The sequence below is a fragment of the Furipterus horrens genome, unplaced genomic scaffold (assembly GCF_987537825.1).
Source record: "Furipterus horrens unplaced genomic scaffold, mFurHor1.1.pri manual_scaffold_8, whole genome shotgun sequence".
NCBI lineage: Eukaryota > Metazoa > Chordata > Mammalia > Chiroptera > Furipteridae > Furipterus > Furipterus horrens.
The window spans coordinates 4,363,727-4,381,027 of record NW_028327178.1 but is presented as its reverse complement, the minus strand read 5'-3'; the positions used below and the strand labels follow the sequence as shown (position 1 = coordinate 4,381,027).

The following is a 17,301-nucleotide window of genomic DNA, read 5'->3' as shown; positions in this document are numbered from 1 at the left end:
CACAGAAACAGGTCATAACCCATGAAACAGACTGTTTCCTGGAGTCCGTGCGGGTGTAAATGGTTTTAGAAAGTGAATAAATAAGTAACTGAGGAAGAAAAGAAAGCGCTTCCTTACAGGAAAATGTAATAAATGCACAAGAAGCGATGGAATTGGAAAATCTCCACTTGGCAACCGCTCTGTGATAATCGCTTCAGACATGAGTCACGACAGAAGCTAAAACGAAGCTGATGAGGAACGGTCACTCACACCGTCTCCAGCACCGCCTGCGGAAGTCCACAAGGAAGGACACGGGCAGACTGGGTCCCAACCACGAGAGCAAGGCTAAACCACGGCCACGGGACCCAGAGCGCGTCTGTCTCCAGGTGCAGTGCACTGATAACACACACTTCCACGGCTTTTCTGCAAAAAATACGCAGCCTAATGGGAGAATAACACAAAAACTGAACGGGCCGCGCTCCTCAAAAACGCTGAGGTCGCCCACGTGAAGCGCGTAGGAACTCCCGTATCTGCGGGGAAGGGACCAGACGGCCGCGACTGCCCGGCACGCGCGCCGTCCTGAGCCTGGTGGCCGCCCCTGCCGTTCGGCGCCCCTCCCCCACTACAGAGCAGAGCTTACAGATCCGACCAAGCAAGAGCCAATTTCTGCAGCTCCTTTTAAGAGGCCCTGTGGCCTTGGAGGGAATTTCACCAGTGATGAAACACAGACGTGCCGAAGCTTGGTCATCAATGCACCTCAGCCGTCTGCCAGTTTGGGAACGGCTGGGACTCACCCACCTGCCAAGTGTAATCCTTTACAATCACCGATGGCATTGGAATCACCAGGAGATTCTGAAGAATAAATGCAGCCTGAAATTTAAAACGAAAAGGTCAACACTGCCATCGTGGTGGCATCTCCTAAATGACCAACATGCCATAATTTCATAACAAAACATGCGTCACGGGCCAACTGCACGTGCTGACAGGTCATTACAGGAAATGCCAAACTGCATTTCCTGACCGGGGTGACCTGACAGGAGCGGAAGTTATTTCACCAGGAAGTATGTTTTCTCCTATTCCAGAATTTTATTTTTTAAAAATAATCTGTATAAAATATAAACTGTTCTGGGAGCGATGAGGATATCGTTTCCCGTTTGTTATCCCCTGCACACACGCACATACACACACGCGCACACCCCTCCCCCAGTCTTTCTCCCTCTCTCAGATTCCTAATTAACAAGGGTAACAGGGACCCAGAGAGGGAAGTCGCCAGTCCCCTTAGCTGGAAGCCCACAGATCATCTCTAACGCTGGCCCAGGAGGGCGCGCGGCCGGGGCACCAGATCACGCACAGCCTTGGGGTCTGGCGCGCGGATAGTCTCAGGGACAGCCCGGGAGCTGTGGCTTCCTTCACAGCGTGACTGGGGGACTCTCTTAAAGACTACGTGCATCAGGTCACCACGGACATACGCAGAGACAACAGAAAGCCACGAAGTGTTCGGCAGAATTCAACGGGGTTCACTTGTCCTCTTATAAGGTACATGACAAGTACTAGAGTACACGGACAACCCCTTAACTACAGCTTATAAACACTGGGGACCCACAAAAGCCTTTTTTTCTGTAAACCGTTCCCACGCATAATGATAACATGAAAGTTTATTAAAGCGTGCCGAGTTCTGCTCGGACCCTGTCAGGAGAGAGGACCCCCCCATGTGCCGTGAACGGAGACCTGCGTCCCTGTCCACCGCTGCCCGGGGGTCAGCAGGGAGCCGGCGCGGCGGGTTCTCAGGCCCACGCCGGGGCGGGGCGGGGCGGGGCGGGGCGGCGCGGACAGCGTACCTCGCGGCGCACCAGGCTGCACTCCGACTGGTCCAGGAGGATGCTCACCGCGGTGCCCCACAGCCCCCCGGAGATGTTCCGGCAGCTCTGCGCCAGGGCCACGCAGCCGCCTTCCAGGGTGGTCAGTGCCGAGCCCAGTCCCAGCGCAGTGAACCTCACCTGCTCCAGTGAAAGCAAGAGCTGTCACGTCACAGAATCTGATTTCCTTACGGAAATCCCTGATTTTTCTGGTACATAAACTATCGTACTTTTACGAAATTGTCTTCACAATGCTAAATTATAAAAGACACTTATAAAAAGTGTTCTCTGAGTGTACGAATAAATAAAATCCTATTCCACAACTCAAGAAAGCAATAATATAGGAAAAAAAGTTAAATGAAAGTAAATGTCACAAAATGTCAAAGCCAGGTAAAAGGATAAAAAATGCACCTCACAAGACTTTTTCTAGGAAAAGCACAGAGCACTTACATATCTTTAATGAGCTGATTCTTGTTCACGCCTCATTTTTATTTTTATTTTAAAGATTTTGTTCATTTATTTTTAGAAAGAAGGGAAGGGAAGGAGAAAGAGAGGGAGAGAAACGTCAGTGTGTGGCTGCCTCTCATGACCCCCACAACCCAGGACCTGGCCCACAACCCAGGCACGTGCCCTGACTGGGAATCAAACCGGCAACCCTTTGGTTTGCAGGCTGGTGCTCAATCCACTGAGCCACAGCAGTCAGGGCTAAGGCCTCATTTTTAAAGAGACGACCTACTATTTTGCACTACCATCCTTAATGTTTTAGTGTTTCTTTCAAATAAATCGTTTTCACTTTTTTAAAACTTCTTTTCAAAAAGAAGTAACAGAATTATGTTTCAAAGACATTTGGCATTTTCCCCAAAAATAATGTTTTTAAATGTTTCCAACAGGGCTGAGGGGGTAGAGCAGGCTGCCACGGCACCGCAGCTGCTCAGGCTGTGCATCTTGGTGAGCTTCGGAACTTTCTGAACGCTAATCCCCACCTACAGTGCCACTGATAACTAGGAGGTAACAAAAGTGTAGTCGTGACACAGTCACGCAACAGGTGCGCGAGAGCAGCGTAACCTCCAGGGTCAGGTCCAACGACAGCTCTGGAAGTCACCGTTTCTGTGATGATGGGATGCGGTCATCTCCTGCTTGAATTCGTGGACGGTGTACACAGTTAACACTACTGTATTGCAGACTTAAAGGTTTACTAAGAGCAGATCAAAAATTCAACAAACACACACACAATGAAGAAGGCAGGAAGAAACTTTGGGAGGTGAAGGGCAGGTATGCTGATGGCACTGACTGTGGTCATGGTGTCTCCACACTCGTGAAGCTGTACCTATGAAGTACATACAGCTTTTTGTATGACAGTCACATGGAGAACTCATTCACCACATAAAACTCTGCCCTGTCACGGGCCTACCCCACTCATGACACTCCGTCACCAGGCAGCTAACCTTCTCAAATCGTTGAAAAGGGCTCGGTGTTTCCAGTATTTTCACTGTTCACTCTGTAAGTGACAGATTCTATCATTCTCTTTAATCTGCTCCTAACCTGCACCCTCATGAGTCTGACTGAAGAGTGGGTGCTGTGAACCGAAACGTATCCCTCAAAACGCAGATGCTGCAGCACTCACGCCCAAGGGGCTGTGCCTGAGGACAAGGCTTTCAGGCTGTGATAGTTAAATGAGGCCATCGGGGCGGGGTCCTTCCCTGAGAGGACTGGCGGCCTGGTACGAAAAGGAGGAGGGACGCATTGTACACTGAAAGCAAGAAGAGAGGCCTCACCAGACCCCAACAACGTGAACGTCTTGGTCCTGGACTTCCCACCCCCAGAACCGTGAGAGAGAAGTCTCTGTCCTTCAGACCCATCCCCAGCCCCGAGTCGCCACCCCGGTCTACGGCATTTTGTTACGGTATCCAACCTGATAAACACACCGGTCAGTAGAGTTTAAGGTATAGGAACTAAAATAATCTCATTTGGAAAATGTGAACACATGAATGCACATGTTTAGTTTCATTTATTTTTTAACCTATGCATAAGGGACTCATTTCTCTTCCCACTGACCTCTGGGTCTCGGTCAACCCATAATGGAATCAACCAGGCCAGTCCCTGCTGGGTGGGCGTGTGCTCCTCACCGGGACTCCCCAAAGGCAGGAACCAGAGTGACATCCACTCCTAAGTTTTTTTTGAAGGGAACAGAAACACATTAGGTAAGTTTCTAAGAACAGAATAAAGAGTTAAAAAAAAAATCAAAACAAAGTAAAAATACACTGACCACTTGGCTTTCATTCGTTATTTAACCAAAACAAGGCAAAAAAAAAAAAAAAAAAAAAAAAAATTAGCTTTTCCTTAAAAAGTTAAATATAACATTTTTTCTTCAGAAGAGCTACTCTCCCCGTGATTTAGAAACAATGTCGCCTGCAAGGCAGATGTCAATCAAAATAAGTTTCAAATAACATTCAGGTTTGTGTAATGCGCAGCTTCTAAGAAGGCACCTTCGTCCCCACCACTGCTGTGTCCCGGGCAGCATGGTGGGGGGGCTGTCCCCACAGCGACGCTCAGCGCCCGCCCGCCCCCCGCAGCGGCCCCGGGATGGGCAGCCAGCGCACTCACCGCGCCCGGGTCCTGGGCCAGCATCTCGTGGGACAGGTGCAGCAGGCAGAGGACGGTGCTCTTCGTGACGCCCTTCCCCATGAAGGACATGGCGTTTCCCCCGCGCTCCACGTAGAAGGAAGTGATGACCTGAAAAGCAGCGCCAACAAGTTCACGGCGCTTCCCTCGGAGCGCTCAGCGAGGGCACTGGCGCATCTGAACTGAAGCCTAACCCCAGTGTAGACATTCAAAAATGACTGAGGTGGGAAATTTTGTTATTTTACCATGATTTAAAAATGCATAGTTAACAGTACTGTACTATATGCTTAACATTTGTTAAGAGTAAATCATAAAATATTTTTCCTTTGGAACTTAGAACGTATAGTGTCCTCCTAAGAGACTTTAGTGATTAGAAAATACTGATAATATTCTTTAAATGTTTCATTCCTTCAAGTCAAAGAGTTTATAAATACCTTGTTGAGAAGGATACTCAGAAATTACTAGCTACATGAAACTCCTGTGGACTGCCAGGGTTGGGCTACATCTTCTAGAATTATGGTCTAAATGTAAATGAAAATTTTCCCCACTTCTGAGCAATCTCAGATTTCTATTTCATATCTAAGTAAATGCTTATTTAAATCATTAGCTGTCAGCTCGTTTTCTCCCACACATCTCAGGGATTCGACACATTTCCAACAGTAACAACAAAATCTTTCTCATCTAAAGGGATATGGTCTTCACATTAGAAATAATGCTATAAATTAGCATTATTGAATTGTATAGTAGATTGAATTGTATTTTAAATGCATTAGGGAGCTTTCTTCTTAAAACATATTTGGTAAGTCTTTAGCTAATAAATCCATTCTAAAAATTCACACATTTCTTACCATGGACACCTTGAAATATGAGATAAGTAATTAATATAACTGCCCTTTTCCAGTATTTATAACTATTCAAGAGAAAAAAAAATTATTTCATTAAAATGGATACACAAAAATTCATATTAAATTTTATACTTAAGCTAAGAATATTTGGGGTTTTGAAATCTTAAGAAGCAAGATCAACTTTTAGGGAAAAATTCTAGATAACATCCTCTGAAGCGGCATTTCCAGCAACATCACCTAAAACAAGATTTAATGACAAAAGCACAGAAATTAAGTACACACAATTTACACTCCTTTAGGTCACATTCCAGCACTCCAATTGCATTCGACTTTAAACATCACACACTAGGCACCACGTAACTTAAACTACATCACTGCGGTCAGCCAGTGGGGAACTCGGGAGAGCGGAGATGGTCCAAAGACGGTCCCCAAAAGCCTGGGGTCTGACAGGCCAGCACCTCAGACAAAGTAAGAACGAGATGCGTGGGCACCACAGCAGTGACATGAGATGCTGCAGGTAAAGAACCCATGGAAGAGGCCAGCCAGTCAAACAAGACACACTGAGTGTCTGTGTGCGAAGAACAGAAACAGGCCTGCTGAAGGGAGGCCATGCGTAAGCAAAGGTGAGCGGGCAGGTGACGGTGAGCGGGCGGGTGACGGTGAGCGGGCGGGTGACGGTGAGCGGGCGGGTGACGGTGAGCGGGCGGGTGACGGTGAGCGGGCGGGTGACGGTGAGAGGGCGGGTGACGGTGAGAGGGCGGGTGACGGTGAGCGGGCAGGTGACGGTGAGTGGGCGGGTGACGGTGAGAGGGTGGGTGACGGTGAGAGGGCAGGTGACGGTGAGTGGGCGGGTGACGGTGAGAGGGTGGGTGACGGTGAGAGGGCAGGTGACGGTGAGCGGGCAACAGGACCGTTCCGAGAACGCTGGGGAGACGGACAGCGAATGTCTGCCATGAAGTGGGGCCTCACTACACGTCCGACAGGTACTTAATAGGTGAGATGATCTGATGACTAATTTTAGGACAAGGAATTCAAAATTTTAGGTTAAACTCTAGAAAAACACACCTTATATAACTTACTGGCACAAAAAGATACAAAATCTAAATAATTCTAAAGTTAAAAAATTCAATTCATTTACAACCTTCCAATAAAGAAAACTCCAGGCCCTGATTGCTTCAACACTGAATTCTACCAAACATCTCAGTTAAAAATCACACCAATTCAAATAAACTGCTCCAAAGATGGAAAAGGTTATATGAAGAGAAGATTATATACATATATATGTAGATGGTATGATTTTAATATTAATACCTGAAGAGAGGTTTCATAAGAAGGAAGATGCAGTAATTCTAAAATCATTTTTGCAGAAGAAAATAGGGAGAATAAGATTTAAAACACTAACCACCTAAATCTATGTATATTACAAAAGAAATAATACATCATGAGTTAGTTGGAATTTTTCCGTAAATTCAAGGTTAACATTTTAAAATCCATCACTATAATTCATCATCTTTAATAGACTCCAGGAGAAAAAAATTATGACTATCTTAAAAGACACAGAAAAAGCAATATACATTTATGATTAAAAAAAACTCTTAGCAAAATAGGACAAGAAGAAAATTCCTAAATGTGATTTTTCTTGAATTGAAAAAACTACCACAAAGAGGATACTACTGAAAGGTGAAAAAGTAAAGCCTTTCCTTTGAGTTTGGAATAAGACTTGCTGGTACATGATTAATATGTAAAATCTAAGTGCATTTCCACATATAAACACTAGTTAGAAAATAAAATTCCAACAACTCATTTTCACCGAGATAGGAATGTTCAGGGCAGCAACACCCAAAACTGCTCTGAGCCGAACAGAACAGAAGACAGTCACTGCCCTTCCCCTCTGCAGTGGAGAACGCACGGAGCTGAAATGAACGAGCCCCACCTACAGGCAGCAACCGAGCCGCGCGGACCGGGGCAGTGACGCAGAGCCGGCGTGGGGAGTTCATCTCACCAGCCACAGACAATAAAAGTAAATGAACTAATTACCCAAATGAGAAGACCCCAATGCAAGCCTTAGTTTATTTTCTGGAAAACCGGGGTACTCCTAACAGTGAGCTTCCTTCCTGGATAGACGGTAAGCCACGACTCACTGAGGGCTGCTGTTCGTGTCGGGACAGTCCCTGCTACTGCCACTTACTTCCAGGAGCCCCGACAAGTACTTCACGCAGATCTCCAGCGGCTTGGCCAGGGGCGAGTGGGCACCCCAGCCGGGCAGCGCGGTGAGGTGGGCCATGCCCCGCAGGGTCCTCTCCAGGGAGGGCAGGCCGTAGAAGTGCGGCGCGTCCGTGACACGCAGGCACTGCAGCAGCTTCAGGGCCAGCTGCGTCTGGAAAGCGTGGAAAAGCTCCAAGCACTTCCTGGGGACGCAGAGAAGGGAGAAATCAACCACAGGGCGGGCGGGATGGCGTGACGAGGGGTGCCTTACGGGTGATAGAGGGTTCCTGGCAAATCCTGAATCGCAGAAGTATGAACTAACAGAAAAGGCAGAGAATATTTCCTCTCAAAGAACACTTTTCAAAAATAATAATAATAAGCATAGTTAAACCACCACCTTGGGTATAGACTGTAAAATACCAGCAATAATTGCACTGAAAACTACATAGTCCGGGCCACTGTGGCTCAGTGGATTGAGTGCCAGCCTGCAAATGGAAAGGTCACCAGTTCGATTCCCGGTCAGGGCACAGGCCTGGGTTGCAGACCAGGACCCCAGTGGGGGGTGTGCAAGAGGCAAACTATGGATGTTTCTCTCATACATCAGTGTTTCTCTTGCTCTTTCTCCCTCCCTTCCCCTCTCTCTAAAAATAAATAAAATCTTTTTTTTTTTTAAAGAAAAATACATAAATGGATATCGGTATTGTCATCCAATAATAAGAAAAATTGGAATGGAAAGTTAAATGCATATTTTAAATGAGTTTAATTGCTACATATTAAACCTATACTTTTAATCGTTCACTATCACTAAAAAATTGAATTTTTAATTGGCTAAAATGTATTTTTTCCCAGAAAGCTAAAATAAAATGAAAGGTTTTAATGCATTTGACACATAATTTATACAAAACCATCAAAACAATCACATACATTTTCTATCAGAAAATAAAACCTCCAAAATTAAGTAGCTAGGCACAGATCCAAGGATGTAATTCCCAGAAAAGTGATATCATTGAATAAGAAAACACAGACTAAAGTCTTAAATCTCTTCAGTTTTACAGATCCATAGACTCCAAAGCTGACAACTACAGACTATTGCCTGTTCTGCCCCAATATTATAGGTGCACAGCTACACAATTGGTAAAGATCGTAATTTTTATGTGTCTGTCATCCAGATGCTTTTAAAGTTTTAAGTTATGTATATAAGTTCCTATTTCTCACAGGCCAACAACAAAGTAATCTCCTGAGGACCATAACAAATGCTCTCATCCCATGTTTCTCTCTTCACCCCCATGTTCTCTGACACGTTGCTCACTCAGTGGTCTCCCCTCGATACACATCTCTCCCCCCGCTTCCCTCTCCTCCTCCCCCACCTGCCTGTCTCTTCTCCCCCCACCTTTTCCCTCTTACTCTGACTTTCCCTTACAAGAGGCACCTGACCCACAATCTATAAACACACATACTTTCTACCCTACAACAAACAAAAGTTCTGACCTGTTCTCGGCCGACCCATGAAGGAAGGTGTTTCTAACACGCCTCTCCTGAACGTCAGAGCTTGCCTAAAGAGCAGTCCACACCGCCGTTCCCCGGTCGCGTCCAAGGACTGCTGCGATGCTCATTAACACGCAGCTTCCCGAGCTACTGACGCGGACACGGTACAGCACGCCCACCAGGGACTCTTATGCACGTTCCCGGCCCAGGTGTACGGGCTTGGGTGCACGGTGTCCTGACCTTCAGCGCTGTGTTGAGGCAGAATCTGCCTGCAGTAAAACTCGCCACCTTTACGTGCACACAACACGATGGTTTTATGTGTGTATATAAACACGTGACCCCTGACGTAACAGGACAGAAACATCTCAGTGCGCAGGAGGCTCCCAGGCGGCCCTCCAGCGGAATCCGTAGTGACGTGTGTTCCCTTTCACTGGGCCCCGTCGGCTGTTAACCCCCACAGAGAATTCTTTAGTTTAGAGACTATATTTCTCGGTTGTAGAATTTGTGTTTAGTTCTTTTCTGCCGTCTCCATTTGCCTGCCGCTGGTATTCTCCATGTGCTTATTAATCTTGTCTATTTGTTATACTTATTTAAAATATCTACTATGCTCATTTAAAAGAATATTATTCATAATGGCAGCCTTAAAGTTCTCCTATTTGAGCCCTGGCTGCTGTGGCTCAGTGGATTGAGCGTCGGCCTGCGAGCCAAGTGTCGTTGGTTCGATTCCCAGTCAGGGCACATGCCTTGGTTGCACGTCAGGTCCCCAGTTGGGGGCACGAGTGAGAGACAACCACACAGTGATGTTTCTCTCCCTCTCTGCTTTCCCCTCTCTAAAAATAAATAAATGAATAAATATTAAAAAAAAAAGTTCTATCTGACATCTACGGATGTGTTTTTAATTTCTCTCTTAACTACAGGAGACAGTTTCCTGCCTCTTCACAGTTCTCTCCGTCTGTGATTACACATCACACTTCCTTACAAAGAGCTCTCAACAGGAAAGTGCGTAATAACTTCCCATAGTAACCGCTCGCCCTTCGGTCACAGGACTCGGGCTGGGGGCTGATCGCTGGGATTTGATCAAGTGCGGAGCTGAAGCGGAGCTGTTCCGACACCTCAGTTAGTTTACGATGACGTCACGTGTGTGGGGTGGGGCTTTCCTTCCAGCAGGGCCTCGGCATTTCAGCACAGAAGAGCTCACCAAGTTAGAAACGTCCGTGCGTCAGAGGCCACTATCGAGAGCGAAAAGACAACCCACGGTGCAGAAAAACCTGCAAATATGTATCTGGTAAGGGACTAATGTCCAGAATCTATAAAGACAGCTCAACAGCAACAAAAAACAAACCACCCAGGGCCAAAACAGGAGAGGACCTTGCCTGGAAGTTTCTCCAGAGAGTCAATGAGTGACCGGTGCTGGGGCGGGGGCGGGGCTGCCGGATGCGGGGACTGGCCGGGCTGTGCGTCAGAAACGGAGGCAGACCCGCCACACGAGCTCCCAGACATGCACACGCAAACATTCACAGCGGCGCTACGGCCACCAGCCGGTACACAGGCGAGCGTGTGGTGCGCTGGCACGTGGGGCATTACTCGGCCACGGGGCGGGGGGGGGGGGACGCACTGGGATGCGCTATGAAACGGACGCTCCTGAACACCCGACACTGGGGGACAGAAGCCAGACACAAAAGGCCATGCTGTGTGATCCCATTTCTAGAAAATGTCCGGAAAGGTCAAATCCACAGACACGGGAGGGACCTGCGTCGCAGCCCGGGCCCTGGATGAGGGGTGATTGGGCAGAGGCTGGTGAGTGGGTATAGGGTTCCTCTGGGGGAAATGAAAATGCTCTGGAATTAAACTGTGATTGTTGCGCAAGACTGTGAATGTACCAAAACCCATCAAGTCTACATTTTTAAATGGTCCAAATAGATAATAAAATGTACCTAATTTTTAAGATTTTTTAAAATACTGTCAGAAGCACCTTGGAGAAGCACGAATGCAGAGCTACGCCTGCAGGCGCAGAATGGGAGTGGCCGCTCAGGCCGGTGAGCCGAGAACTGATGGGCCGGGAACCACCACCCGGAGGGCGGCTCACACCCTGCGCGTGAGAGCCCACTCGGGCCGCGCCAGGGACTCAGCTGGAACACCGGCCGCCCGCCCCACAGGTCGTAGCTGATGTCCTTCCTCTCGTAACGGGAAGCCAGCGAACAGGAAGACCCTTTGGAAGTCGAAAGAGAACGTGGTTCTCCATCAATGTCCCCGAACCTCAGCGACGCGACGGTACCTGTCCGTAACTGCCGAGAAGCTGGGCAGCAGGGCATTGAAAAAGGCCATCAGTTCCTTCTGCAGCTGCTGCCGGACAGCGGCCCGGACGTCATCTGCGTCCTCGCGTGCCTGGGACTCCGTCAGAACCAGCAGGTCCAGCAGTGGGTTTGGGCTCTAAAAAACGAAGTGGGCAGAAAACACAGTGAGTCTAACGGAGGCCGCGCGCGGTGGCCTGGAAGGCCCCGGCCACTCACGGCGCTCGGGGTTAACTAAGCACGATGCATGCCAGGGGGCTCCATGTGTCTGCTCCACAGACAGTGCGGAGGACACGGAGCAGCAGACGGCAAAAACAAACTGCCCGCCACCGCCCCTCACGGAGGCCGTGGCCTTTAGCAGACACGTACACACTCCTCTTTTTGTGTGGGAGTGTCTATATTTTTAACAAAACTGAGATCAAGTGCAAAACCCCACCATTAGAATCATTTTATACATTAACTTATTATCAATAGTTCTTCAAAAACATGCTAATTTCTGACTGTTTTTCAAGCATGAGGACTGACCACAGGGACCCCGAGCAGCTCAGCGCTGATTGTGACCTACGCACGCATTCTGCACAGTGAAGGGACCACGGAGGAGGCCCCGCGGCGGGAGGCTTTGGCTGCAGGCTGCCTCGGGCCCTGGGAAGCGCACGCCACACACACAGCTCAGCAGGGCGAGAAGGCCCACAGCCCAGTGTCACTACTGTTGGAATCTCTGCCAACTGGCGAGGCTAATAAACAAATAAAACTAACACTATTCCAAATTTTTCCTGTTTCCCACTTGTAAGAAATGTAACTAAAGAAACATAATAGGATGATCCCTAATGATACTGAGAACAGAAAATGTCACGCTGACCCCAGCATTAACTGAGAGATGGCACCTTCGTTAACCATCTATAACGTCACAGGCAGTGCGCTGAAGGCTGAAACCAAACAAGATTTCACGTAACTTTTCCGCTGAAGGAGAAAATCTGCATTTTCTTATTTTACACATGGGCACACAGAGGATTACAAAGAGGTCAAGTAATTTGTCCAAAGTCCTGAGAATGGGCAGAGCAAGGATTTCAGCTCAGAAGCGTGATGCTGCAAAGCTGGCTGACACTCTGTCCCCAGCCCGAGGTCATGGCGGCGGTGCAGGCGCAACATCCAGAGAGACAGTCAGACTTCATTGCTGCTGGTATAAAATCCTTCCCCTCAAGAACTCAACTCAGAAACAGCCATATTCTCTTTAGGAGAAAAAGAGAAAAATGGGGATTCCAAGATGTTTACGTGATGACTTCAGTCAGGTGGGCACGGTTACAAACCACATACCCGAGAGACTCTGAACAGCACTGGGGACAGACGTCTGCTTCTAGCTTTCCTGACCACGCTGCACACCTGAGCGGCTTTTCCCCAGCTTTTCCTTTCCTCTTAGGCAAGAACTGCCTCGTTTGGATCAAGTAAAATTACATGAAGCATAACTACCACTTGCATGTTTCATACATGAGTTAAGCAATCATATACTCATTTAATAAAATTACAAAAGTAAACATATACCCCCGAGTGTTCCTAGCCCCACATATCAAAGGCGGACTTGGGTCCGCAGCCCCTCCAACCCTCATACACGCTGACGACATGAACACGCTGGTTTTCATGCCAATCCCATCTGGGCAAAATATAACTTCACTATCAGGAAGTATTAATTTTGATATACAGATAAAAATTTGGTGGCAGTACAGACTCATACATGAATATACTGATGGAGCGTGAATAACCGAAAACTAGGACTCCTCCGGAGACTCTCACGCCGGCTGTAACTTGCTTTGGCCTGTAAACGCGGAGACTGGTTCCCTTTGGAGCCCGCCGTGTGCTTGCATGTAACATTCGGACTCAGGGACCCTCAGCAGCCTCACGCCTGAGACATGGCATGAATCCCCACTCCTTAAGTAAAATAAGGAGTAAAGAGACGCCTCTACCAATGCCTGTGACTCTCAAGGGCCTAATCGTCCCCGAAGGTCCTGCCTTCAGACACCAGCGCTCCATCCTAACGTTACACCAACTGCTCGGGCCATTGCCTTGTCTCGGCTGACCTCCAAAAGGCAGCAATTTCTGTAGCGATGGCTCCTTTTCCTTAAGCCCGGTTACCAGGCACCGCACCCCATTTTCCACCTACGGCAGTGGTGTGCACTGCCCCCCGCAACCTCTGGGTGAGCCCGTGCCAGGAACGTCGGCCCGACAGACACACATGCGGTACTTTTAGGAAGGTCTATCTTCACTAGGTTAAGTAAATTCATATGGTTTTTGAACAGAGAAGAAACACAGACAACAATACACCGTAAGCCGGCTTCCTGGCCAGCGTTCCGCGGCACCCCGTCAGCTGAAGGGCTGGGAGTGGCGGGGGCTGGCGGGGCAAGGCCACGTGAGCCTACAGGGAAGCCTGAGCCCCTCCAGCTCTGCGCTGCAGTCCACCCCCCCACCGCGCCCCTCGTGCCCCCGCCGGCTCTGCTCCCGGCCTCCCCACTTCCCCGCCCACACCCCCAAGCCCCGGATCCCCACTTCAGAACACAGCTGCAGCAGAAGACTCACAGGAAGTGGGTTTTGTTCAACAGCAAGACTGCGGGCCCGTTCACCTACAGACTCTGAATTCAGTAAGCCTGGTCCCAGCCACCGCAAGAAGGCCACGGGGCTGTGAGCCATCTACTGCAACATGAGGGGCGCTTTACTTAGGGTTTTATTTTCCATGCCATAGTATTAATGACTTCCAAATAAATCACTTGTCAGACTGCAACCCAAACCCCTTAGCGACACTTACAGGTCTAAGAAGCAATTCTAGAAGCCAGTTTAGAAGTTCCACTGATGCATTTTTTCTTTGTTCCTTCAATAACTTATTTAAAAAATGGATGATATCTATGAGCAGTTTCTCGTCTTCAATGCAAGCAGGAAGCACCTGTAAAAACCTGCAATAAAGAAGACAATAATTACGACTTCTGGCTCTTCCAGGGGTGTGCTGATAAATGTTCAACCACCAGCTGAGAAGTGGGTGCGGATCTGCTGGGTTTGCCCATTTCCACAGTGTGACTGTGCCCCGCGGCCACCAGCAGGCCACCAACGTGACACAGAGCTGGGGAGACGCACGGCACCGCTCGGTGACCCGCAGCAGACGAAAGGGATGGCCAGAGCACAGCCACAGCGAAGGGCCGCAGTGACCGGGGAGGAAGGACGTCCGCATAGTCGCTGCCTTTATTTTCACAGAACTTAACTGTCAGCTTACACAATTTAATACTAAAGATGGGTGCTGTTTAAACCATCTAACCTGCCAAACCCCTGAAAACGCAGGCCCCAACCTCCTCCCAGGCAGAGTGGGCTGCCCCCAGCGCAGAACGGCCGCCTCCGGCGCAGCCCCGGGCCCAGAGAACCACCTTCCACCCCCTGCCCCACCCCCACTCTCTACAAGAGTCAGAGGGCAGCTAACAGGGGAGACCGCCACTGCCAGCCACCGCGTCCCCATCGCTGCCAGGCAAAGGCTCGCAGGGCCGGCCAGCGCCCCTCCCACGGCCGCCACCGGACCTCCCCATGGGGCACCGGCTTCATGGAGTCACAGGAAGAACAAAAGTGAGATCGTTCCCTTATGGAAAAAAGCAAGAGTGAAGCCACAGGAAACAGCCTGCTCCAAGGGTGCCCGGCCTGCCACCGGCCCTCTGACGTCCTCGGTCACTGGCAGTATGGACAGGAATAAACATTCGGGGTGTTCGTTCACGTCCCAGCCTAGTCATTTACTTTCAGGAGGTCACAAAATTCTACGTGAGAAGGGTATTTTCAAAATTGCTATAAGTTTATTAATAATTCCCTCTAACGTGCAGTGGTTAGGTTACAGCTTTTCTCCCCTGCTGTTATTAGATATTTATTGCAGGGGATAAATATCCTGGGTTTTCTCATGACAGCCACAGTGAAGCTACATGCTGTCATCTTCAAAGCTGCGGTGACCAGGCCACACACACGTCAGTCCGGTCTCTGACGCCGGGGACTGGGGCTCCCACTGACCTGCTGAGGGCGGTGTGCCAAGCCAAGGACCGTAGGGCGACCCCGCGTGGGCCCGCGCCACCCTCGGAAGACAGCCGGTCGTTCAGGAAGTAAAAGCCCATGCTCGTGACCGCGGCCCTCACTTCCTTGTGGCCCGCAGCATCCACGATGTCCTGGAGGCAGCCCCCCAGGCCGCTGGCGGCCAGCGTCACCTTCAGCGCCAGGATGTCCTCGGAGGACAGCTGCAAGGTGTCTGAGAAGCTGAACGAACAGGAAAAAAAAGGTGACATGAAGCTATTAAAATAAAAGCTCACTTTCATTATAAACTCTTTTTCGGAAATCCCATTTCACCTTCATTCTCTTTGATAAAGGTCGGCTCACGGCCAGAGGCAGCCTGGGCCGGTTGTCTGCCCACAGGGGCTCCCACACCAGCATCCATGCGCCCCTACCGACGCCCTCCTGCTCCCGCCGCCCCACAGCGAGTTCCATGCGAACGCGAAGGCTCTGGCGGACTGGGGCGCGGACATTCGGACGCGGTCACCGTCGGCCTCGCGTCATGAACACGGTCTTACGCCCACGTCCTGACCTTGGACTGCAGTCCCGAGCACCCTGCCTAGTGACTCACACCACGAAACTCAGCAGACTTTCTATAATCTCTACCACAGCATGGTGCTCTATGCTCTTCCTTTTCATTCCCTTGTGTGGTCGTTTCTAAAAAGTGACGCACACACGTGTCCTTTGAAACAAGGTAAAAATCATCATCTTCAGGGCAGAAGCAGAATTGGGTGACAGTACGTAAAACGACTGCTTGGCCTAAAGGAAAAATAAAGCCTAAGTCGTTAGATGTACACGCTTTCTCGACTGAGCGGAACGGCTTACTCGTGGATTTCCGCCCCCGCGTTCATCCGCTCCAAGAGGCGCGCGGCGCCGTGATGCCACGACAGGTTCCACGCCATCCTCAGCATGTCCGAGACGGGCTGCAGGGCCGCGCAGTCGGCGGACAAGGGCAGGACCACGGCGTACGGGCTCACCGCGTGGTGGCCGAGCGCGCGCACCGGCAGCTGGTACCTGAGGGGAGCGCGCACCGGTGAGCACCCGCTTTCACGTCCTTAACGCGCTCCAACGGCCGGGCCGCCCGCGGGGGCCGGCCCACGCGACCCGTCGCACGGGCCCCCAGGGGTGCGTGGGCAAGGGCTCCGTCCCCGCCCGCCGCCCTCCCAGAACCAGCGCTCCCCTCCCTCCCGAGGCCGCGCCGCCAGGAGCCCCGCTCTCTGTGCGACGCGCAGGGGGGGCGAGAGGAGTGTGCTCTCAGGGCCGTGTCGTGTCCCACGTGTGACGACAGCACGGGCCACTCACCAGCTCTCCCCGCCCTTAGACACTTGGGACGTTTCTAGCTATTGTCTACTGCAAGTAAAGCTGTTGTAATGGTTCTAGGAAAGAGGGAGGGGGCGGGGAGGGGAGGGGAGGGGAGGGGCAGGGGGGAGGGAGGGAGGGAGGGGGGGAGGGGAGGGGAGGGGAGGGGAGAAAAAGAATGAAAGAAAAAAAGAGAAAAGCAGAGAGAAAAGAAAGGAGTTGGTGGGGCGAGCACCAGGGCCTGGCGAGGTGTGGGGGCCGGGAAGCTGTCGTCGCCCCCTGGAATACTGTTGGGAAGCAGTACTCTCTGGCCCACACGTGTTCAGAGCACGTGCCCATCACTGACCGAACGCAGACCCACCGCTGCACCTTCCGACACTGACTCCTACAGAGCAAGGCAAGGGGCCGACAGGGACATCTCTGCACGGTGGGCAAAAGGAGCCGCATGCAGTGCCCTCTGTTTATGACGGCAAAGCCAGCAACAACGGGCAGCAACGTGGGAAGCAATGAGGAGGCACACTTCCTGGCAGGCGAGGAACGGCCTGCACCCTGCCCTGCAGGGCGGTCACACGGCTGTGTCTGGGAAACCTCATCAGCAGTACTCTTACGATTCGTACACTTTATGTATGTTACATGTACAGTAGTCATGTAGGAAAATGTCCT

The 17,301-nt window shown here is 50.3% G+C and overlaps 1 protein-coding gene across 2 annotated transcripts in view; it reads right to left on the bottom strand.

Moving 5' to 3' along the window:
* Nucleotides 1–17,301, bottom strand: part of RTTN (rotatin) — a 95,561-nt gene that overhangs the window by 39,646 nt on the left and 38,614 nt on the right. For both annotated transcript variants that reach the window (XM_090285397.1, XM_090285398.1), the window contains exons 24-32: nt 16,165–16,353; nt 15,307–15,546; nt 14,078–14,222; nt 11,268–11,422; nt 7,491–7,710; nt 4,440–4,568; nt 3,891–4,001; nt 1,818–1,976; nt 778–849 (exon numbers count right to left, since the gene is read on the bottom strand). In XM_090285397.1, coding sequence (XP_090141523.1) covers nt 778–849; nt 1,818–1,976; nt 3,891–4,001; nt 4,440–4,568; nt 7,491–7,710; nt 11,268–11,422; nt 14,078–14,222; nt 15,307–15,546; nt 16,165–16,353 — 1,420 coding nt within the window. The remainder of the gene's footprint in view (nt 1–777; nt 850–1,817; nt 1,977–3,890; nt 4,002–4,439; nt 4,569–7,490; nt 7,711–11,267; nt 11,423–14,077; nt 14,223–15,306; nt 15,547–16,164; nt 16,354–17,301) is intronic.